At 38.5% G+C, this 24,671-nt stretch overlaps 1 protein-coding gene and 1 long non-coding RNA gene across 8 annotated transcripts in view; both read right to left on the minus strand.

Annotated features, from left to right (window-relative positions):
• The window catches only part of OXR1 (oxidation resistance 1), a 456,115-nt gene that overhangs the window by 284,695 nt on the left and 146,749 nt on the right, over nucleotides 1–24,671 (minus strand). For 2 of the 7 annotated variants that reach the window (XM_045453913.1, XM_045453908.1), the window contains exon 1: nucleotides 2,307–2,347. The exons of the other annotated variants lie outside the window; for them this stretch is intronic. In XM_045453913.1, the coding sequence (XP_045309869.1) occupies nucleotides 2,307–2,332 (26 nt within the window). In that variant the 5' untranslated portion in view covers nucleotides 2,333–2,347. Of the gene's footprint in view, nucleotides 1–2,306; nucleotides 2,348–24,671 lie in introns of those variants that run through there. 7 annotated transcript variants of the gene reach the window in all.
• On the minus strand, nucleotides 18,069–18,712 carry LOC123585608. The gene is made up of 2 exons (XR_006706310.1): nucleotides 18,400–18,712; nucleotides 18,069–18,160 (listed from the first exon to the last, which is right to left on the minus strand). It is a non-coding gene; the product is annotated as an uncharacterized LOC123585608 (long non-coding RNA).

Raw genomic sequence — 24,671 nt, forward strand, 5'->3', positions numbered from 1 at the left:
AAGTCTGAAGAAAAATGTGGAAGGATATTCTTCACTTCCAGGAGAGTATTACTTAAAAAGGGGATGCAACGTAATTTTTTTCCTTATACATGTATATAGTGTTTTATTTATATGAATAAGAACATGTTTTAGTTCTTATTAATAAGTGTGACTTACTAATGAAGAAAGTGCAAGGAGAATTTTTAAAAATTAATCTTGGACTAAATATGTTCTAACTTTTCAAATTTATTAATTACCAAGCTACTATTGACCCTATTGCTACATTTACTAGTTGTGTATTGTTGGGATATGTATTTACTCTTTTTATACCTCAGTATACTGATCACTACAATAGTAATTATTACACCAATCTCACAGAAGTGGCTGTGATAACTGCTGATACACGGAAAGCACAGAATGTTCGCTTGTATTAAACAGTAACTGTCATCTTCTAATATAAGTGGTGGTGTATCTGGGGCTATTTCTTTTTTTTTTTAATTTTTTTTTTCAACGTTTATTTATTTTTGGGACAGAGAGAGACAGAGCATGAACGGGGGAGGGGCAGAGAGAGAGGGAGACACAGAATCGGAAACAGACTCCAGGCTCTGAGCCATCAGCCCAGAGCCTGACGCGGGGCTCGAACTCACAGACCGCAAGATCGTGACCTGGCTGAAGTCGGATGCTTAACCTACTGCGCCACCCAGGTGCCCCTCTGGGGCTATTTCTAAAGATAATTTGCTAAAGTTTCTGGAAGACACCACTGGTTTTGTGACTAAAGCATGTTCTGTGTAACTACCTGCTTTTTGGCTCAGAACTTTGGATAGTTTTCCTCATTTAAATGTTGGCAGAAGGAAGGCAAGAACTGCAAGTATTTCTCATTATTAAACAAAGAGTCAAAAGTGATCAAAGGGATATCATCTGCTGTAGCGGGTTAATTCTTAATTAGGAAAGTTTAACTTCTAAAATTTCTTTTTAATTCAAGCAAAATCTATGTGCTTTTAATTAAGTTTCCAGATGATTGTGGTTTTCTAGCTTCCAGATGCAAATTCATGGTCAACTATAAATATCAACCAGGCAGCAGAATGCTAATTAAGTAATCTAGTTAAACACTCGAGTTTCAAAAATTATGTCCTTTTCCCAACCTACCCCCTTGCAAACTTCATATAAGAAGAAAGAAAAAGCTTTAATTATTTAAAATAATGTAAGATAATTTTGATACTTGAATAATGTTAAAAATATCAATACTGTTGACTGCATCTTACTGAAATAAAGAAAAAGAAAATGCAGTCTTATAGCAAAAGGAGAATTATTATTATTATTATTATTATTATTATTATTATTATTAGTGAGTAAAGGGAATTTAGTTTAGTTCTGAGGGTGGGAGATGAGTTTCTGCATGTCTACGATATCCAATATTCTAAAAGATCCCATGGAGCAAGCACCTGGGTGGCTCAGTCGGTTAAGCATCTGACTTCGTCTCAGGTCATGATCTCATAGTTCGTGGGTTCGAGCCCCACGTCAGGCTCTGTGCTGACAGCTCAAAGCCTGGAGCCTGCTTCAGATTCTGTGTCTCCCTGTCTCTATACCCCTCCCTGGCTTGCACTCTGTCTCTCTCTCTCTCAAAAATAAATAAACATTAAAAAAAATTTTAAAGATCACATAGGCATCCACCACTGCCCAGAAACAACTGAAAAGCAAGAATATCCAAAAGATTTCTATGTTGCTACACCTACTCCATTTTGTTCATTTAAAACAGAAAGTGCTCAGAAAGCTATTATTCTCAGAGAAACGTAAATAAAACTTTTCACGTAATTTTCACTTTTTCAAGTAATCATTTAAAAATGATTTTAAGTAATGTAGTAAGCTCAATACAACATACTGAAATATATAATAAGTGCTTACAATAGTTTTAATGTAAAGTAAAATGTATGATGATCTCCCCATGCCATTTAAATCATTTAAAGCATACAGTAAGAGGTGTTAGTAACTGGTGACGCCGAGATAAAAATAGAAGAAATATCATTTAAAAATTACAAAGCATTATGGTTTTGAAAGGGATCAAATGTAATGGATATAGCAAACCAAGCAGGTCAGAAAGGTTTTCTCTTTCTATAGTACCTATGCCTTTGGCAGGCTGCCTTGTTCTTGGTCTCATTTCACCAGGAAACAAATGGCTACAGAAATCCATATGTTTGCTCCCGTAAGCACAAAGATTTGATTTCCCACTTGCACAGAAATCAGAGATCAATTTGATAATGGAACTAGGAAATGTTTCTGCATAATAACAGAGGAAGTAACAATAGACAAAGCTGGTAGATCCCACCTACCCTGGGCTGTTTTTGTCCTTCGTCATTTCTGTGCAGGCGAGCAGGCAACCTTATAGCTGTGTGGGAACCCAGTCTGATCTGATAAGTGTTCTGTTACCCGTGTGCCTGGCACTTGATGTCTCACAAGCTCCACCCACACCTCCATCAAGGGCCAGTGGTTGGGGGAGGAGCCAGTATGCAGAAAAGCATCCGAGGAAAAAGGGACCCTAAAGTCCACACAGCAAGCTGTTATCCCCCATATAGAAAATGCCGTTTAGTAAGTACAAGGAAGCCGGGTGTTAAATGCAGTTGTTCTTTACTCATTTATGTGAGAAATATGCTTCTATGAGTGTGTTTTTCTTTATAGCATATAATTTAAACCATACAATAAGAAATATTAGTCAATGATAGGGAGCACTAAGGTGAAATTTCCTTGTAGCATACAAAGAAAACATAGAAACAATTTAGAGATAGTAGCAATATCAGACTTTTAACCACCAAAGAATAACATTGATGTCTACACCATTCTCATTATAATACACTCACTGCATTCTTACTAAGTGCTAGGCATTGTGCTAAGTGCTTTAAATGTATTACTTAATTAATCTCAGTGGCCTGTGAGGTAGGTACTACTCATATTTTCATTTAACAGAAGGAAGAATGGAATATTTAGCAAGTTGAGGAACTTGCTTAAGGTCAAATAACTAGTAATTGGCAGAGATGGGATTTGAACTCTGCGTTTTAAGACTCCTAAGACTGACTTCCTGACCACTTTATCATATTTCCCTCACATTATTACATTACTTTCAGTAGATCCCTCATGCCACCAGAACGCTCTTCCTGATTATTAAAAGAAAAATACTTAGATAAGATATATTTAGTGATTTAATGTGAAGCATTACAACAGATAAGCCTCATTACTGTTGAATTAATACTATCAAAAGGTTTTAAATGCCTTTAAAGAAATATTTAACCTTTAATGTGTTTTCAAAACCTGGGGTGTAGATGATAAAATAATAAAAGTCTGCAACTCATCACCAAAAAAAAAAAAAAAAAAAAAACGAAAACAAATAATTCAATTAAAAAATGGACAGAAGACATGAACAGAGATTTCTCCAAAGGAGACCTACAGATGGCCAGCAGATACATGAAAAGATACTCAACATCACTCATCATCAGGGAAGCACACATCAAAACCACAACAGGATATCACCCCCCACCTGTCATAATGACTAGAATCAAAAACATAAGAGACTCTTAACTACAGAGAATAAACTGAGGGTTGCTGGAGGGGTGCTGGGTAGGGGGATGAGCTAAATGGGTGATTGGCATTAAGGAGGGCACTTGTGATGGGCACTGAGTGTTATATGTTAGTGATGAATCATTAAATTCTACTCCTGAAACCAATACTACACTGTATGTTAACTAACTTGAATTTAATAAAATCTTGGGGGCGCCTGGGTGGCTCAGTTGGTTAAGTGTCCAACTTCAGCTCAGGTCATGATCTCGCAGTTTGTGAGTTCAGGCCCCGCATTAGGTTCTGTGCTGACAGCATGGAGCCTGGAGCCTGCTTCAGCTTCTGTGTCTCCCTCTTTCTGCCCCTCCTCCACTCACTCTCTCTCTCTCTCAAAAATAAACATTAATTTTTTAATAAAATCTTGTTTTAATAAAATAAATACACACACACAAGAAACAACAAGTATTGGCGAGGATGTGGAGAAAAAGGAATTCTGAAATGTTGGTGGGAATACAAACTTGTGCAACCAGTATGGAAAACAGCATGGAAATTCCTCAATAAATTAGAAATAGAATTACCATATGATCCAGTAATTTCACTACTGAATATATACCCAAAGAATATGAAAACACTAGTTCTGAAAGATACATGCACCTCTATGTTTATGGCTGCATTATTTAAAATAGCCAAAATATGAAGCAACCCAAGTATCCATCAACAGATAAATGGATAAAGATGATATGGTATGTATATAATGGAATATTACTCATCCATAAAAAATAATGAAATCTTGCCATTTCCAACAACAATGGGATGGATCAACAGGGTATAATGAACTAAGTATATGTATATACTTATGAGAGTATATATGGGTATATGAAGTATATGAGGATATATGAAATAAGTCTGTAAGAGAAAGACAAATACCATATAATTTCACTCATATGCTGAATTTAAAAAAACAAAACAAACCAAGAAAAAAAAAAGAGACAAACAACAAAAACAGACTCTTGGGGCGCCTGGGTGGCTCAGTTGGTTAAGCATCCAACTTCAGCTCAGGTCATGATCTCACAGCTTGTGAGTTCAAGCCCTGCATCTGGCTCTGTGCGGACAGCTTGGAGGCTGGAGCCTGTTTCAGATTCTGTGTCTCCCTCTCTCTCTGCCCCTCCTCTAACTCTCTCTCTCTCTGTCTCTCTCAAAAACAAATAAAACATTAAAAAAATTTAAAAAAACAACACTCTTAAATATAGAGAACTTGTGGTTAGCAGAAGGGAGGTCGGGGGCAGGGCATTGTGTGACATAGATGAAGGGGATTAAGAGTTCACTTATTGTGATGAGCACTGAGTAACTTATAGAACTGGTGAAACAATATAACATTGTACGTTGACTATACTGAATTTATTTATTTATTTATTTAGCTATACTGAATTTTTAAAAAAATAATTACAATAAAGAAATAAAGTTGAAATGTGGAAGTACACTAAAAACATTAAGGCACAGATAGAGCAAATATGAAAACCAGATAATAAGATTCAAGATTCAAGCAGTGTAATGGGAAACAAAGATCCTTTCACACCTGAATAGGACTGACAAATCAAGGCAGTACGTCTCAGTATTTAAACAATGATCACAGTCATGACCCTGAGTTATCAATATTTCTAAAGTCAGGAAAACGTGCCATACTTTTTAAAAAGCTGTCCTTCAAAGTTATTTTAAAAGTTATTTGTGCTAAGCTGATCATTCTCATGAAGGTATAAATTCCCTTAAGAGTTTTTAAAAGCCCTCAGAACCTTCAATATAATGGATTCTCTTCACATGTTTGTTAAACAAATTAAAGGAGTGTATATGTAAAATCTGGAAAACTCTGAGACAGACAAAACATTAGAATTAGTGACATCCCTGCATTACCACTTACGAGCAATCATTTGTTGAACTCCTTCTATAAGCTAGTAACTTTGCATATGCCACTACTAATAAACAACAACACAGAAAAAAATAAATACTGGTATCCCTATTTTACAGATAAGGGAACTGAGATGTTGAAAATTTATGTAACTTACCCAAGTTCACAAAACATGTAATTAGCAGAGCCAGGATTCTAACTCAGAGTGCTTGATCCCAAAGCCTGGGATATTACTATCTATGTATTAAATTAATTTCAGAATCAGTTTTATTTGATTTTATTTCAATTTTAAATATTATCCACATGTGCTTAATCTTTGCAACATGGTCTAATATTTATATCTTCATAAAAGACAGGGAGATAAAATGTGTTTTAAATTCCATTTCATAGAGGATTACCAAAACTAGAATGGTTTTTATCAGTTGAAAATAAAAAGTAATCAAGTCCGGTTAAAAATATTCTGTAAACATGGTCCTTAGATGTAAGGACCAGCATCATCACAAATACAAGGAGCAGAAAGAGTAAAACATAGGTCATTTAGAGGATAGGTTGGGGTGGAATGAAAACTCAGATTTCTTCCACCAAAAATCATTGCAAAAATTCAGTTTCTAAGTGGAGAAGCCCCTTAGGAGTTCAGGGAAGCATGAAATAGGATAGCCCCAGGGCATTTCCACACTTTGACTGGTGAAGAGAAGCAGAAATGAGAGCAGTGTCTTCAGACTACAGACCAATCTGTTAGGGAGCCGCATTTGCACACAACCAGGGGTCCTCCTTGCTGACTTCTAGAAGGCTAGAGTGAAGGGGAGATGAGCCACCTCTCATCACACTCCTACTTTTCACTCTCATCCATCTGCTCAGACTGGAGAAGCAAACTGTCACAAAGCCAACCTCCGTTTCACAGCCTAGGAAGAAAGGCCTCTGTCTGCTTCCCTCTGCACATGCTGGGGTTTGAAAATTATGCCCTGACTGTGGTCTGTCTTGTTAATGCTTCTATTCACCAGCACCCCTACCCCACGAGAAGTTAAGGCCAACTTGCTCCTAATGTAGGACCTAACCTGGTGCCACAAAACGATCTGGTTTTGCCACTCTACTTCAGGAGGAGCTGTTTTCACTGCCCTTTAAGAGAAGAACAGGAGTAAGATATCTCTTGCCAAGTGTAGAAATTTTCCTAAGGCTTTGCAATCTGAACAGTGCTAAGCTGTGAACTAATTAGCATGGGTGTCCTTTTATTTCTTTCCTGAACATTTTTAATCAGGTAAAATCTGCATAAGTAGACATCTAGAGTAAACTTCAAAGGTAAGAAAAACAGTCTAAAAAAGGTAACAGACACTGGGCATAGATGGAAATCAAGGAGGATGTCCAAGGATGTCCTTGGCCAAAATGGGGGGAGTGTGCACAGGAGACAGGCATGGCAATAAGGCTGGTATTATTTCAGCACAAGCTGGATGTGGTGCCATCTGGGGTGCTGCCTTGAAACATGACCTAGTTAATAATGAGTACTTCCCAAACTATGGGCACGCGGCTGCTAGCTTCAGTGCCCTGCAGATGGATTCGCTGGCACTATGGAAACGCTAATGTTTGGACAGACTCTTGGAATTTAGCAGTTGGGCCTCATGATACTTTTCACAACCACATCGTTAGTTTGTCTTACCATGATTCAGAGTTCACCCTTCTTGGGCATTTAGTGCCTAAATAAGCCTCTTAAATGGCTACAGACTTGTCACCAGCCTGTGAAGTTCTACTAGAAATAAAATAGGTGAGATTGGGCTGTTTTGTCCAATGTGCTACGAGGTTCTTTAATAACAGGAAAGCAGGTGGATATTATCAGAACTGCTTCAGTAGTTGCGATTTAATTCCCTACAAATAAAAGCCTCTGTTGGCAGACTCATTAGACGAAGGATTTAAAAACATCAGAAAAAGAACTCTCCTTGAATTCCTAATGCCTATTGCCCAAGGTCATATCTAATGTATTTTATGCTTGTTCTTAAATATGTGATTTATATTAAATTCTCTCAATGCTAACATTCTGTATGGTGTGTATAGATGGTGGGGATGTGTGTGTGTGTGTGTGTGTGTGTGTACACATAAAGTTTCTACAAAAATTTTGGAATTAAATTTTTGAGATGGTAAGTTCCTTTTTAAAAACTCAAACAAGGATTGGGGAGCCTGGGTGGCTCAGTTGGTTAAGCGTCTGACTTCAGCTCAGGTCATGATTTTGCAGTTCACAACCTCAAGCCCTGCATCAGGCTCTGTGCTGACAGCTCAGAGCCTGGAGCTTGCTTCGAATTCTGTCTCCTTCTCTCTCTGCCCCTCCCCTGCTGTCTGTCTGTATCTCTCTCTCTCAAAAATAAATAAACTATATTTATTTAAACTAAGATCAGCTATAAAAATACACAACGTTAACAGTCACACTTGGAAATGGTATGAGTTGGGAAGGTGTTAATTATTTTTATACATTTAACCTGAGAATAATAATTGATGGAAGGGTTGCCTGGGTGGCTCAGTTGGTTGAGTGTCTGACTCTTGATTGCAGCTCAGGTCGCGATCCCAGAGTCATGGGATCAAGCCCCACATCGGGTTCCACACTAAGTGTAAAGCCTGCTTAAGATCCTCTCTCCCTGTCCGTCTCCCTCTCCCTCTCCCTCCCTCCCTCCCTCTCTCTCTCTCTCTCTCTCTCCCTCTCTTTCTCTCCCCCGTCCTTGCCTCTCTCCCCTGCTCACTCTCTCTCTCTAAAAAAAATAATAATTGATGAAAAAACATGGATCATTTAGTTAACATACTGTACTGGTATTTTGATTTCAATGTAGCACTACTTTATATTTTGATATGTTTTCCTAAGATGAAACATAAACCTTGATTTTATTACTATTATTTTAAAATTCCAAGTCTTTTCAATATATTTAACTGCCTTGGGGTGCCTGGGTGGCCCAGTCAATTGAGGGTCCAACTCTTGATTTCAGTTCAGGTCATGATCTCAGGGTTGTGGGATCAAGCCCCACTTCAGGTTCTGTGCTGGAAATGCAGCCTGCTTGGAATTCTCTCCCTCCCTGCCTCTCTCTGCCCCCCGACTCACATGTGCATGCACTCTAATACACACACAAACACACACACACATTTAACTGTCTATATCAAAAGAGTTAATAACTATAAACCAAATCCAATACCTTCCTAAAAGGAAATAGAGGAGAGTAGAAACTTTGGACAGTAACCTATTCATTAGGAGTCTGATATTTTTCATATGTATGTACAGGCCTAAGGTAAAATTTACCAATCAAATTGTAATGAGTTGCAAGTTATTTTACCATCTAGTACAGAAAGAAATGAAAATCTCTTTTTATTCTTAACTATACACCTGTAATTGTTCATTAGTAAAATCAGCAGTGCTTTCATCATGTAAGGAAAAGAAAATCACATTTTCATTAAAGATTGTGCCGATTGCCCTATGATATTTATTAGTACTAAGGACAGTTGTGCAATGGTACCTAGGACATCCCTGAGCACAGCTGCCCAGGAAATGCTGCACACTCTTCTTCAGAGCAGAACCTATTCTACCGTAGTTTCTAGGTGTGGGTGACGGTGTAGGAATAAACCAATCAATTATAAATCTGTAATATCTAGACAACACTCTGGAGTTTGAAAACTGTTCTTCACTTTGGAAACTACCAATGCAGTTCCACTGACGAAGTGCACCACTATCAGTCCCCTCAATGGAAGAGACAACAGATATTTTCTCCATTTTACTGAAGCTGAAATAAAAAGTCAATAGAGTGAAATTTTATTCATGCCTCCAAATGATAATTGGCCACAATAAAACCTCACTTATTCAGCAACTTCAACTATCCAGAACTCAGAGGCTGATTTACAAATTCACAAATTCTCAAAGACTTTATCCACAGGAGTGTTCTGTGTGCAGAACTTAATTAGAACCGTACCTATAATAGAACAGATCAATGAAATCAGGGACTGGTTCCTTAAAAAAAAATTAATAAAATTGTAAACTTCTAGCAGGAATTACAAAACGAGACAAAGAGACAGAGAGATCCTAAATAGGTAAAATCACAAATGAGAGACGAGAAATAACAACCAACACCACAGAAATACAACCAATTATAAGAGAATATTATGAAAAACTATATGCCAACAAACTGGACAACCTAGAAGAAATAGATGAATTCCTAGAATATAAATAACCAAAACTGAAACAGGAAGAAATAGACAACTTGAACAGACTGATAACCAGCAAAGAAATTGAATGAGTAATCAAAACACTCCCAACAAATAAAAGTTGAGGACCAGATGGCTTCACAGGCAAATTCTAAAAATTTAGAGAAAAGTTAATACCTTTTCTTCTCAAACTATTCCAAAAAATAGAAAAGGAAGAGAAACTTCCAAATTCATTCTATGAGGCCAGCATTACCCTGATATCAAAACCTAGATAAAGACATCACTAAAAAAGAGGACCATAAGACCAATATCCCCGATGACCACAGATGGAAAAATCCTTAGCAAAAGATTAGCAAATTGAATCCAAAAACACATTAAAAAAAATCATTCACCACCATCAAGTGGGATTTATTCCTGGGCTGCAAAGGTGTTTCAGTGTTTGCAAACCAATCAGCATGATGGATCACACTAATAAAAGAAAGGATAAGAACCATATGATCACTTCAATAGATACAGAAAAAGCATTTGACAAAGTATAACATCCATTCATGATAAAAATCCTCAACAAAGTTAAGTTTAGAGGGAACATACTTCAACATAATAAAGGCCATATTTGAAAAACTCATAGCTGACATCATCCTACATGGGGAAAAACTGAGAGCTTTTCCTCTAAGGTCAGGAACACAACAGGGATGTTCACTCTCACCACTTTTATTCAACATAGTACTGCAAGTCCTAGCCACAGCCATCAGACAACAAGAAGAAATAAAAGGCATCCAAATCATCAAGGAAGAAGTAAAACTTTCACTATTTGCAGATGGCATGATACTATACATAGAAAACCTAAAAGACTCCACCAAAAAACTGCTAGACCTCATAAATATATTCAGTAAACTCACAGGATACATAATGAATGTACAGAAATCTGTTGCATTTTAATGCACCAATAATGAAGCAGCAGAAAGACAAATCGCACCAAAAATAATAAGATAACCTAAGAATAACCCTAATCAAAGAGGTGAAAGATCTGTACTGTGAAAATTATAAAACACTGATTAAAAAATAATTGAAAAGGACAGAAGTAAATAGACATTCCATGCTCTTTGGAAAAGCAAATATTGTTAGTGTCTATACTACCCAAAGCAATCTATAGATTTAATGCAATTTCTATTCAAATAACAACAGCTTCTTTCACAGAACTAGAACAAACAATCTTAAACCTTTTGAGGAACCACAAACGAACCCAAATAACTAAAGCGATCTTGAAAAAGAAAAAGAAAGCTGGAGGCATCACAATTCTGGACTTTAAGTTACACTTCAAAGCTTTAGTAGTCAGGGTGCCTGGGTGGGTCAGTTGGTTAAGGGTCTGACACTTGATCTCTGGCTCAGGTCATAACCTCATGCTTTGTGAGATGGAGCCCTGCCTCAGGCTCTGAGCTGACAGTGCTGAGCTTGCCTGGGATTCTCTCTCTCTCCCTCTCTCTCTCTCTCTCCCCCTTCTGCACTCACACACTCTCTCTCAAAATAAATAAATAAACAAACATCTTTTTAAATGTCAAAACCATATGGTAGTGACACAAAAATAGACACACATATCAAGAGAACAGAATAGAAAACCCAGAAATGAACCCACAATCATATGGTCAATTAATCTTTGACAGAGCAGGAGAGAATGTGCAATGGGAAAAAGGCAGTCTGTTCAACAGATGATGTTGGGGAAAACTGGACAGCAACATGCAAAAGAATGAAACTGGACCACTTTCTTACATCATACTCAAAAATAAATTTGAAATGGATGAAAGACCTAAATGTGAGATCTGAAACCATAAAAATCCTAGAGGAGAACACAGCCAGTAACTTCTTTGACATGGGCCATAACTTCTTTTTAGATAATGTCTCCTGAAGGAAGAGAAACAAAAGCAAAATTAAACTACTAGGACTTCATCAAAATAAAAAGCTCCTGCAAAGTGAAGGAAATAATCAACAAAACTAAAAGGCATGTATGGAATGGGAGAAGATATTTGCAAATGACTTATCCAATACAGTTAGTATCCAAATTATAGAAAGAACTTATAAAACTCAACACCCAAAAAATGAATAATCCAATTAAAAGTGGGGCAGAAGACATCAACAGACTCATATGTGGAATTTAAAAAACAAAACAAGGGCGCCTGAATGGCTGAGTCGGTTAAATGTCTGGCTCTTGGTTTCGGCTCAGGTCATGACCTCGCAGTTTCCTGAGTTCGTTGGGCTCTGCACTGGCAGCATGGAGCTGGCTTGGGATTCTCTCTTTCTTCCTCTCTCTGTCTGCCCTTCCCCCACTCACACTGTCTCTATCTCTCTCAAATAAACAAATAAAATGTTTTTTTCAACGTTTTTATTTATTTTTGGGACAGAGAGACAGAGCATGAATGGGGGAGGGGCAGAGAGAGAGTGAGACACAGAATCGGAAACAGGCTCCAGGCTCTGAGCCATCAGTCCAGAGCCTGACGCGGGGCTCGAACTCACGGACCGCAAGATCGTGACCTGGCTGAAGTCGGACGCTTAACCGACTGCGCCACCCAGGCGCCCCACAAATAAAATTTTAAAAGATAATAAAAAATAAAAACAAAACACAGAAGCAAAGGGGACAAAAGAGAAAGACAAACCGAGAAACAGACTCTTAACTATAGAAACATGCTGATGGTTACCAGAAGGGCGGGGCGGGTGAGGGAAGAGGTGAAATAGGTGATGGGGATCAAGGAGTGCACTTGTGACGAGCACTGGGTGATGAATGGAAGCGCCAGATCACTATCTTGCACACCTGAATCTAATATAATACTGTATGTTAACTCACTTTATTTAAATAAAAACTAAAAGAAAAGAACTAAATGTAAAACTGTACTTTTATTAATCTCAGAGGCATGGCTATCTGGTTTCAAGTGATTTGTTCCTTCTCCCACTGAGGTTTGCAAGACGCAACTCACAAATGTTTGGATGGCAAGTCAGAAGGTGGTTGAAGTGGGCGGGGAGTCCCTATCAAAGGCCAGCACATGCGTAACTGCTATATGGGAAGAGTCCGGAAGAAATGGATTCAGAAAGCACAGTGGTTTAGAACCCCAGATGTAAAAGCATTTGTCAGAAAAGAAAATTAAACTAAATAAAACAAAACCAATTAAAAATCTACAAGAATAAAAAGCCAAAGATATAAATACAATTTTCTTTTCAAAAAAAATTTTTTTAATGTTTATTTATTTTTGACAGAGAGAGAGAGAGAGAGAGAGAGAGAGAGAGACAGAGCATGAGCAGGGGAGGGGCAGAGAGAGAGGGAGACACAGAATCCGAAGTAGGCTCCAGGCTCTGAGCTGTCAGCATAGAGCCCGACGTGGGGCTCGAACTCACAGACCTCGAGATCATGACCTGAGCCGAAGTTGGATGCTCAACCGACTGAGCCACCCAGGTGCCCCAATATAAATACAATTTTCAAAAGCAAATGTCTTCTAAATATTAACAACAACAATGCAATCAATGCAATTATCATTACCCATTCTTTGGCTCAGGGTGGGATTCTAAGAACCTTTTGTGTATTATGTCATTTAATTATCTCAACAACAATGGGAATGAGACTTTTATTAAATCTAATTCAAATATAGGTGTGACTGAGAGAGAAGTCATGTAACTGGCCCAAGTTCACATGGCTGGCAAATTAAGAACAGTGCTAATCCAAGTCCAGATTCATCAGACAGGTTAGAGGGCCCCACACCAACATGCCGTACCTCTGGCCTCCTATCTCAAACATGCTACCATTTATTGAATCTGAACTGTGGCACAGGTAGGCACTGTTAAGCACTTCATAAATATCATTTGACTTAACACTTACAACAAACCTGTGAGCACAGCATTACCATCATCTCCATTTTGCAGATGACAAAGCCAAATCTCTCCATAGTTCAATAGTTTGCCCAGCCAGAAAGCAGAAGACTCAGGCTTAGGATCCCACGCTGGTGACTCCAGAGCCCTTGCTCGTTACCCTTGCACTGTCTGCTTTTCAGTGTGAGGGTCCGACAATGCACTAGTGGCATCCTAACACTCTCATACTCAGGCAGCGCCAGTTTAGTGGCAGTACTTTGGTCATACAGCCTAAGTGTACAGATGAGCGCCTTCTTCGGAGCAGGACAGTCCTGAGTTAGAATTCCGCTATTTACTCTCTATGACCCAGGACAAGTTATTGAATCTGAACTGGCCTCCTCTGAACTGAGGATAATAAAACCCACTTTACATCACAGCCCAGAAAAGAGTAGGTGCTTGGTATTCTCCTACCCACAATGTGGAGTGCAGACCTGGTGAAAAATGGGATTTATAAAACATTCCTAGTTCCTAATCTGGTCAAACAGAATAGCACTATCCAACAGCCATATAATATAAGCCATACACATAATTTTAAATTTCTTAGAATGCACATTAAAAAGAATTACTTTCATCAATATTTTATATTACCCAGTGCATCCAAAATATTATCATTTCAACATGTGATCAATATACAAATTATTAATGAGATATTTTGCATTCTCTTATTGAATCTTAGAAATTTAGGGTGTATTTTTCACTTACAACACATGTTGACATGAACTAGTGGTTCCTGTACTGGACAACATGATAACATGAAGACGTGATGATTGCTATGGTTTGTGATGGGTTTCTCAATCCTTTTCTTTCCTTATTTTAGTCCATTCTGGATATGGGCAATATCAGTCTACAATCTAGTCCTTGTGTACCCACCTTCATCTCCTATGTTACCTCTATGCTGACATTCATGGAAGCAATTAGATTCACCGTTATTACAATCTATGTGTAAACAGTCTTCAAAGGTCTGAACTGCTCAATAAGAAGTTGAATGCTCGAAGTACTTTCGTGTCCTATTAAATGGCACCTTGTATATGCTGACTTTTATATTTATTATATTTATTTATCTTTCTCTTTGCACACATCTCTCCAATTAAATGATAGGCCCCTTAGGGCTTTTCTATGCATCATTATAGCCCTAGCTTCTAGTACAATGTCAAACACATACTAGACAATCAATGCATCTTAGGGATGACAGATGTTCTTGAGAAGTCATCTTGCAGCCTTCACCATATCCACCACAGTACCTTGCATAGATGCTCATTTCATTTTGTCTAAGTGAATGAATGTTGCTATACTGGCAATTCAGTGTGAAAACATAGCCGCCAAAGAGATTATGTAAGAGGGTTGTAGGCAATCATTTCAAAAAGAACCTCATTTGCCATCCCTCATTCACAGGGAGCTTTTATCAGATTGGGATCATAAACCTGGGTTTCTGGTTCCTAATGCTATACTCTTCCTACTAGTTTATATTATTTCTTTCTGCTTACATTCTTCTGCTTAATTTCTCCAAAGGGGAGAGTACTACTCCCAAAGTAGAAGGTCGAAGACACTGAACTAAAGATTGTTGAAATGCCAAAGACTATTTGAATTGGTGGAAGAGATAGAAAATAGTAGTGTAGCCCTAAAATGAAAGGTGAGGAGAAAGCCTATTCTCTGCTAAATATCCTTTATTTTGGAGATGTAAATAGGAACATTTATTCAATGCAAAATATACTATGAAACATTCCTTTTTTTTACCTGAAGTTTAGAAAATGTCTGTCTTCTAGAAAAAATATTTCCCTGTATGTTGATAGCCTTGTTACTTTCGTTAAAAGATATCACAACTACGCTGATGCTTTTAAGTGTCATTTCCTTAACAAAATGGCATAGTTTTTCACAGAAGCACCAGAAATTGAGAAATTATCTCACAATGAATTTTTAAAAACAATTACCTGGAGATGAAGAGACCAGTGTAAAGGATAGGAGAAAGTGCTTTGGATCCTTATATATTTGGGTTTGAATCCTGACTATGCACTTACCGCTACCGGATCAAAGGTACATATAATGGACAGATATTTTATTTTGTTCTGCTCACTAGTCGTCTCCTTTGGTGGGGGGTGGGAGGTGGGGGGTGAGGGGATGGAGAGTACAATGTATCACTTCCCTTCTCTCCATGAGGTTTGAGTTGTGGTTGACCCCGTGTCTCTGCCCCGAAGGGAGCATGTGATTCAGGCCCAGTCAATAAGAAAAATAATATTCAATTCCAGAGATGTGTAGGAACTGTAAGGAAATAGGCATGGATGGTCTGCTAAGGACTGGTGAGCAGGAAGGATGTAAGCTGGCAGCTGTTGGAAGCCACTCAGCCACCTTAACAGGCAAGGTAATGTGTGAGGTAGCCAACAGAGAGGAAACCACAGCCAAGAGATGGAGAGAGGGAGATCAGGTCCTTTGGGCTCAGTCATGATGGAAGCCAGTTCTATCCCCCAATCTTTACAGAAATCATTAATATCCAGGTTTTCTGTCACTTGAAATCATAAGGTCATGACAAAAACTATAAGTTATCAAACATCTCCTAAGCTTATATTTATTTTTTAGTGATAAAACAGGCACAAATCACCTGTTTTATTAGGCTCTGGTGAGAAGTAATTGAAATTATATTTGTAAAACCCTAGAACATAGTGGGATGCACTCAGTCAACGGTGGCTGTTTGATTTTAAAAGGGGTAGAAAGTGAGGTAGCTAACCATTTGAAGCTAACAAATTATGTTTGAAATGTGGATATCCTACTCACCAGCAATGCAAATTTGAGCAAGACTACATAATCTCATAATTAAGCTTTCCAAATCTGTAAATTGAGAATAATAAGATCCATTTGATAGAAGTGTCAAGCCATTTAGAAATAACATATGTGGGTGGCTCAGTTGGTTGCACATCCAACTCTTGATTTCAGCTCAGGTCATGATCCCAGGGTCATGGGATCGAGCCCTATTTCAGGCTCGGCACTGGGTAGAGAGCCATCTTAAGATTCTCTCTCTCTCTCTTTTCTGTCCCTCTCCCCCACTCTCTCTCTCTTTCTCTAAAAAAAAAAAAAAAAAAAGAAAGAAACAGAAAAAGAAAAAGAAAAAAAAAAAAGAAATAACATATGCAAGGGCTTAGCTAACTGCCTGGCACATGACCAGCAGTCATAAAATGATAGCAATTGTTTGCTTTTATGCCAATTTAAATAATTACTAACTCCAATATATTTTATAGGACAAGCATTATAAATAGTATCTGTTTTCTTTTTTAGACAGAAAGTCATGATTATTTTAAATTTTTCCTTGGAGAGAAAAAAAATGTCACGTGGATTTCCAAAAACAACTGGTGTGATTTTAAAACGGATGTAACATCCAGAATAAAAGAGTAAAGCCTCGCTTTTCTCTTAATCGATCTGACCGTTTTGGAACTTGATTTTAGGTTTAGGTGTCCACAGGATATGGTTGGTCCTGCAGAAATGTTCAACCACATCCTAAAAAGCAATGAATGATCAGAGCACTGCAAGGTGAAGAAGTAAGTCACATGAAGGATGCTTGTCGTATATCTGGGGCTGCTGAGCCTAGGGAAGAGAGGAAGGGGATGAGATAGGGCTTCACACTGCAGAGGTGAAGACAGGATGGTTCCAGATGACTGGACAGCAAAGCAAAAGAATGGAGAGATCGTTTCTCTGTTATGTCGAGTCAAAATGTACCTACTTCCCCTAGCTTTGTGGTTACTTCTGCGCCCTTCACATCCTACATACAGAGAATGTACAGCTCTTCATCTGGGACATAAATCCATACGTACATGTCCCCAACATGCTTATAAAGTCACACAAACATACATGAATCATTCAGGCTGTTATAAATGGTTAAGCAGATGTACTGATATTTACCAGAAAAAGGTAGTTTCCTTTCACAGGATCACAAATCCACACGATCGAAAGTAATTAGGGAGAACACCTGCCTGAATAACTTATAAGCACACATTATATACTATATACGACATAGTAAATTATGTCGTAGTTTCTGTGTTCAAGTAGACTCTATAAATAGCAGTAAAATTCACAAGTAAGTCATTGTTACCAAAAAGAGTCCTTCAGGATCTGCATTAGTAAACTGAAAATAAATGTAATTTGCAAAGAAAATATTGTTATGTACATGCAAATGGGGTCATGTACAAGAACCAATGTCTTCTTTACCCTAGACTTTCTAAATCCAATTAGTCAGCAAGTCATTAACATTCCACCACTACATATATATTAAAAATTTGGCTTCTTTTTCCCACCAATACTATCACCTTATTGGTAGTTCTCAGCTGAGGCCAATTTTACCCCCACCATAGATATTTGGCAACGTGTGGAGATACTTCTGGCTATTACAACTGGACAGAGAGGTGGGTGATGCTACGGAGATTTTGTGATAAGAGGCCAGAGATGGGGCTAAATATCCTATAATTCAGAGCACAGCCCCCTAACTCCTCAACAAGGAACAGTCTGGCCCAAAACGTGAATAGTGCTGGGGTTGAGAAATTTTGCTCGTATCTAATTCACTGATGCATTTTTCTCCTCTGCCCCACCTTTACTCCTCTTCAATACTTACTCTCCCCACTAATGGTCCCTTACAATACACTTTCCATGCAGTAGCCAGAATGGTCATTAAAATATATAAATGTATAACATAAAAAATATATACTGGGGCGCCTGGGTGGCGCAGTCGGTTAAGCGTCCGACTTCAGCCAGGTCACGATCTCGCCGTCCGTGAGTTCGAGCCCCGCGTCGGGCTCTGGGCTGATGGCTCAGAGCCTGGAGCCTGTTTCCGATTCTGTGTCTCCCTCTCTCTCTGCCCCTCCCCCGTTCATGCTGTGTCTCTCTCTGTCCCAAAAATAAATAAACGTTGAAAAAAAAATTAAAAAATATATATATATATATACTGTGTATACTTATTACACTGTACAGGTTGACCCTTGAGCAACACAGGGTTAGGGGAGCTGATCACCTGTACAGTCGAAAATTCATGTATAGTTTTTGACTCCCCCCAAACTTACCCACCTTACCAATGACATAGCTAGTCGATTAATAAATATCTGTATGTTTTATGTATTATTCACTGTACTCTTAAAATAAAGTAAGCTGGAGGAAAGAAAATAGTATTAAGAAAATCAGAATGGGGCGCCTAGGAGACTTAGTCGGTTAAGTGTCCAACTTTGGCTCAGCTCATGACCTTGTGGTTTGTGAGCCTGCATCGGGCTCCGCTCTGACAGCACAGAGCCTGCTTGGAATTCTCTCTCCCACTCTCTCTGCACCTCCCTTGCTTGTGCTCTCTCTCTCAAAATTAATAAACTTTAAAAAAAGGGGGAAAAAGATGAAAACTTTAAGAAAAAAAAGAAGACCCGCTGTTCTTTGAAAAAAAAAAAAAAAGAGAGAAAATCATAAGCAAGAGAAAACTCCTTTACAGTATTTTACTGCATTTATTGAAAAAAGTCTGCCTATATGTGGATGCCCATAGTTCAGACCTGTGTCTGAAGGGTCCACTGTAGATGTATGTTATAATTCTCAGTGTATACCATATGTGCTATGTATTATTATATGAATCGTAGTCACTTTGTCATGGGGATTAGTTTGAGCTGAAGGCACCTGGGAAACAGCAAATGCATGAAAGGCATTCTCCTCTTCCTTTTTCTTCCTAAAAAGAAGACATAAAAACTCCCATAGCAAAGATGCCCTGCCTGCAGCAGAAGAGAAGAAACATTCTTCAACCTGTAGTCAAAGCTGAGACATTTCTGTGCAAACAGACCTTGCTAAAAGAATTCTGGTCCTCCTCTGGGCTCCCTGTATATTTTAGTTTCTTGTCCACAATTGTGCAGCCTAGTATAAAAGCATGTAGTTTGGGCCACTTCTATGGATCTTCATTTCCTTGTGAGCACTCCCCTGTCATGTAAAATGTACATGCTTTTCTTCTGCTACAGAAGCATGCTACATCAGTTTAATTCCAAGATCCAGCTAAACTATCTTAAGAGAGTGGTGGTAAAATTTGGCCTCCCCTACAGTATTATTACTAATTATAATTGTTATGTTAATAGTCATTCTTAATATAATATATAATGTTTATATGGATAATACCACACACACAAATATAAATCCGGTCATCCCATTTCCCTGCTAAACGTTTCTAGTGGTTTACTAGAATATCTAGGAACTCCTAGCATAAAATGCAGGTCCTATCCAACCCTTCAAAGCCCCTTGCTGTCCCACCAGACTTATCTTCTACCACTCTCTCCCTCACTTTCTGAGCCACACGGACCTTTGCATTCCTCCAGCCCAACAAATGTGTTCCTACCTTCGGCACCACTCACTTGCTATTCCTTCCACTGCAGAGACTTTTACTACATGTCGGTATGGCTGATGCCTCCTTCACTTCTTAGCTCAAGTATTACCTCCTCAAAGGTTCCACATGGCCACCACAGCTCAGGCAATTCTACACCCTCCCACAGCCCACCTCACTTTCAGTCACATACTGCCCTAGGTTATCAGCCCCACCGCACCTCACTGCACCTGGGGGTATTATCTCATCTTAGTATTAGTTACTTGTTTCTTATCCCTCTCCCCGACTGATAGTGAGCTCACAGGGTATACAGACCTCAAATATTTTATCCATAACTGTGTCCCCAGCATCTGGGATAGCACCTGATTCCTATTAAACACTCAATAAATAACTGACAAGTGAATGAATTATATTTTCTGAATCCATTCAATTTTTCCAGCTTTATTAAGGTAAAATTGTCATTCAACTTTAACATTACTTTTTAATTTTTCTTCTTTTTTAAGTTTATTTATTTTGAGAGAGACAGAGGGAACATGAGCAGGGGAGGGCAGAGAGAGAGAGAGAGAGAGAGAGAGAGAGAGAGAGAGAGGAGAGAATCCCAAGCAGGCTCCACAGGGTCAGCACAGAACCTGATGTGGGGCTTGAACCCACGAAACTGAGATCATGACCTGAGCCAAAATCAAGAGTTGGACCTTCAACTGACTGAGCCACCCAGGAGCCCCTACTTTTTTTTTTAATATTTTGTTTAATGTTTATTTTTGAGACAGAGACAGAGCATGAGTGGGGAAGGGGCAGAGAGAGCATGGGAGACACAGAATCCGAAGGAACCTCCAGACTCTGAGAAGTCAACACAGAGCCCGACACAAGGCTCTAACTCACACACTGTGAGATCATGACCCAAGCTGAAGTCGGACACTCAACCGAATGAGCCAACCAGGTGCCCTTGCTTTTTAATTTTTCTAAGCACAGATCAACTTTTTACATGTTGAAGGAAAGATTAGATTAACAGATGTCCAAATTGTTACCAATTACAAATTAAGGAAATGGAATTCAGCTTTTTTCTTCTTTCCAGAATCATTTAACAATGAGCAAGGCAAAATGACTACCCTAGAAAGCAATTTTTTACATTCTCTATTTTAGACATTCATAGCTTCATATTCAACACATGACATCACTGTTAAACTATGCTGTTTCAAAGCACATTGAAAGTTCCAATTCTTTTGGAAATGGTCTATATTATGCCTCAAATATTATAGCTTTCCCTGAGTTTTCCCAGTGTCTTTTCCTCATCACTTCTTCATTTAACAGTGTTTAAAATTTTGTAACAACGTTGGCATTTCTTAAAATTTAGCAAGCAAAATGCAAAACTCTTTGAAAAGTTTCTCTGTGATTTAGTGGAATGTTAGTGTTGCTTAAGCCACTTGGGACAGTAATTCCAATGACCATATTGCCATACACACCCACACATGCATGCATGCATATAACACCAAAGTGAAATAATTTAATCAGAGCTTAACATTTACTCTAGTTTTGACAGTAGAACATATATATCTTTATGGCATGATACCAGAAAAGATGAGATTTAAAAGATAACTATAATATTAAATTTGTTCTTTAAAGAAAAATTTTTGTGATATTGGTCTTTTTCCCTCCTAAAATGACTTTTAGGTTTGCATATGGACATTTGATGGGTAGTAGACTAATCCTCTAAGCAAAAAATAAGTTAATGTAATTACTTCTAGAGATGAATTTAACTGCTAGGAAAAAAAAAAAACACAAAGGTTTATTCTGTTATACACCTACAAGGAAAAACAAATAAAGCACATTGAAAAGAATGTTTCTTTCAGCAGTGTTTTAGAAAGTAAAAACGAAAAGTAACAATACTCTAGAAGTAAAGGGATGGATAAACCACATGGGGTAATATACCACAGTTAAAATGACTGGGCTGGATAGATGGATGGAGATGATAGACAGATAGATAGATAGATCGACCGATCTCAACAGGGACCTATTTTGAAAGCAATGTTGAATAAGAAAAGCAAGTTGCCACAAGATGCATTCGGTGTGATACAATTATTATACAGATTTTAAAAACACAGAACACCATATTCCTATATTTCGGGGGCATCTACTTTACACAAGCCATTATTCTAGGCACCAAAAGGATGTAATCATAGAAGAATCATAGGACGATTGTAATCATAGAATCCCTGACCTAACAAAAGCTTATAATCTTATAAAGGAATAGACAGCAAACAGATAAAAGCATGCAACATATATATACATGCAAATTCTGTCAGGCAGTGGTACACTTTTTAGAGAAAAGTAAAGCCTAGTAAGGGATCCTGATGACAGGTCAACTATAGATTGATTGGTTTCCCCACCCCCACCAGGAAGTGACTTTTGAACAAAATCTGAATCCAGGCAGTGATCTGGTGGAGCCACACGATACAGCCACATGAGACAGGTAATCCAGGGGGCAGGACGAGCAAATGCAATGACCCAGAGATGGAAATTGCCAGCTGTGCTCCCTAAACAGCAAGGGGGACAGAGGAGGCCAGTGTGCCTGAAGCACAGGGAGCAAGGAGGACACTGGGAGGCTGGAAGTCAGGCTAGAGGGTGGGTCATACAGAACCTTGGTGAGTATGGCAAGGACTTGGGATTTTTATTCCAGGTGTGATAGAGACCACTGAAGGGCTAAAAGGAGGAAAGTTACATGATCTGATGTTATGTCCTTGAAGGACCAATCTGGGGGCGCCCGGCTGGCTCAGTCGGTTAAGCGTCCAACTCTTTGTTTTGGCTCATGATCTCATGGTTCATGAGTTCAAGCCCCACATTGGGTTTTGCGCTGACAGTATGGAGCCTGCTTGGGATTCCCTCTCTGCCCCTCCTCCATTCATTCTCATTCTCTCTCTCTCTCTCTCTCTCTCTCTCTCTCTCTCTCTCAATAAATAAATAAAACTTCAAAAAAAAAAAAAAAGAAATGAAGGATTTATCTGGCTGGTAGGGGGGAGAAGAGATGGCAGTGATGGGGTGATACTGTAAGAAAGCAAGGAACAAGCAGAAAAGATGGCAGGCACTGGACTAGGGAAGTAGCAAAATCAGGTGAAAAGCAATGGAACTATGATATGCTTTATTTTGGAGGCAAAGCTACACAGACATTTTCTGTACATAATGTTTTATGTAGTAAAAAGAGAAGAATACACATGTTGAATACAGATAGCATTGCCTCTGAGACAGGAGAAAGGGGAATAAGAATATATAGGCAGATTAGACTTTCCAATATTTATTTCTTGAAAAAGAAAAAAAAACTGTTGATGTCAACATGGTACAAGATTAACATGTGTTAATTCTGGGCTTCGGACACCCAAATGTTTATTTTATTATCTTTGTAATACTCTGCTTTTCATATTATAGAAGAATTATATCCTCTGCAGAGGATATAATCCTACTCATGCCAGACACTGGTACAGGTGCTGTGGAAGCTATGAAGTCCTCATCGAGTCTATATTCTGGGCAAGGAGGCAGTGACGAAACATACATAATATAATGCCATTTTGGATTGGGGGATAGGAAGAAAAATGAAGCATGATGGCGGAGTTATTCAAAATTGGTTTTAGTTTAGTTCTCTTATAAGAGAAATCTAACATTCAGCTATATATTTGTGGTTATAAATCATAAATTTAATAAAGCATCACAGGAACACGGGGAGCTGATAGATACAAGGAGATTAAGAGCAGAAACCCTGGGTTAGAAGTTGGCAAGTGCTCCAGTTATCCGCTCTGGCTTAAAAAACAATGTATCCTCATCACCATCATGTCCAGATCATTCTTATTATGAAGTCTCATGATTCTTCAAACCGGGAAATTGGACTGGGCACAGTGGGGATGGCTCATCTCTACCTCTTGACGCTGGAATTTCAGCTGGGATGGCTCTAAATGCTGGGGCCTGAAACAGCTGTAGTTCGTTTAGCATATTTTGCGTTTCCTCAGAGTGCGGTGGCCTCAGGATAGTTAGACTTCTATCATCTCAGGTGTCCAAGAATCAGTGTCCCTGGAGTTTTGGACAGAAGCTGCAATGATCTGTATGATCTAACCTCAGTATTCCTAGACCATCACTTCTGCCATATCCTATTGGTCAAACAACCCACTAAGGCCAGCCCAAGTCAAGGAAAAGCTCTCAACTTCACCTCTCAATGGGAGGAACAGAAGGAATTTAATCTACCACAGCAAATTACCTAATGATTCAGAGATGCATTAATTGAATCCGTAAAATGGAGCAATAATATTTACTTGAAAGAGTTATAGGAATAACAACGTATGGAAACTGACTAGTAGCTAACAGGATTACGAAAATGGTTTGTCCCTGTACCCTTGCCAGAAACTAACAAAGTCTTCCAAACCATCTTCATCTGAAATGTGGGGGCTCCTGGAAATCCTCGAAGTCTGCTGGTACTGGAAGACTGGGATATTCATAAGAAGGCTCTATTATTTTTTCCAGAATTTGGAAGGCCATGATGGGAAGATAAGCTGAAATGCCAGATCGAAGATACTCCAAACTCTGTGCATCGGTCTTAGTTCTCAAAGTTCTATGACTTCTATAAAGTAAGCGGCAGCTTTTTCTTGTGGAAAAGGTAGAGTATCATTTTACACCCAGCAGGTGTTGAGAAGAGGAAAGAGATAGGCAAGTGAAGTCTTGATTCTTAGAATTATAAAATCAATAAAGTTTTCTTCCTGAAGCAGCTGTTAAAACCAAGCTATTTTGAACACAGTAACGAATGTTCCTTCACTTAGCTCTGAAATGAAGTCAGATAGGTAAAGAGCACAATTCTACATCTGAAGAAAGTATGGGATAAACATAACTTTCATTCCCATCTGTGCT

Source organism: Leopardus geoffroyi, chromosome C3, assembly GCF_018350155.1.
Source record: "Leopardus geoffroyi isolate Oge1 chromosome C3, O.geoffroyi_Oge1_pat1.0, whole genome shotgun sequence".
NCBI classification, from domain to species: domain Eukaryota; kingdom Metazoa; phylum Chordata; class Mammalia; order Carnivora; family Felidae; genus Leopardus; species Leopardus geoffroyi.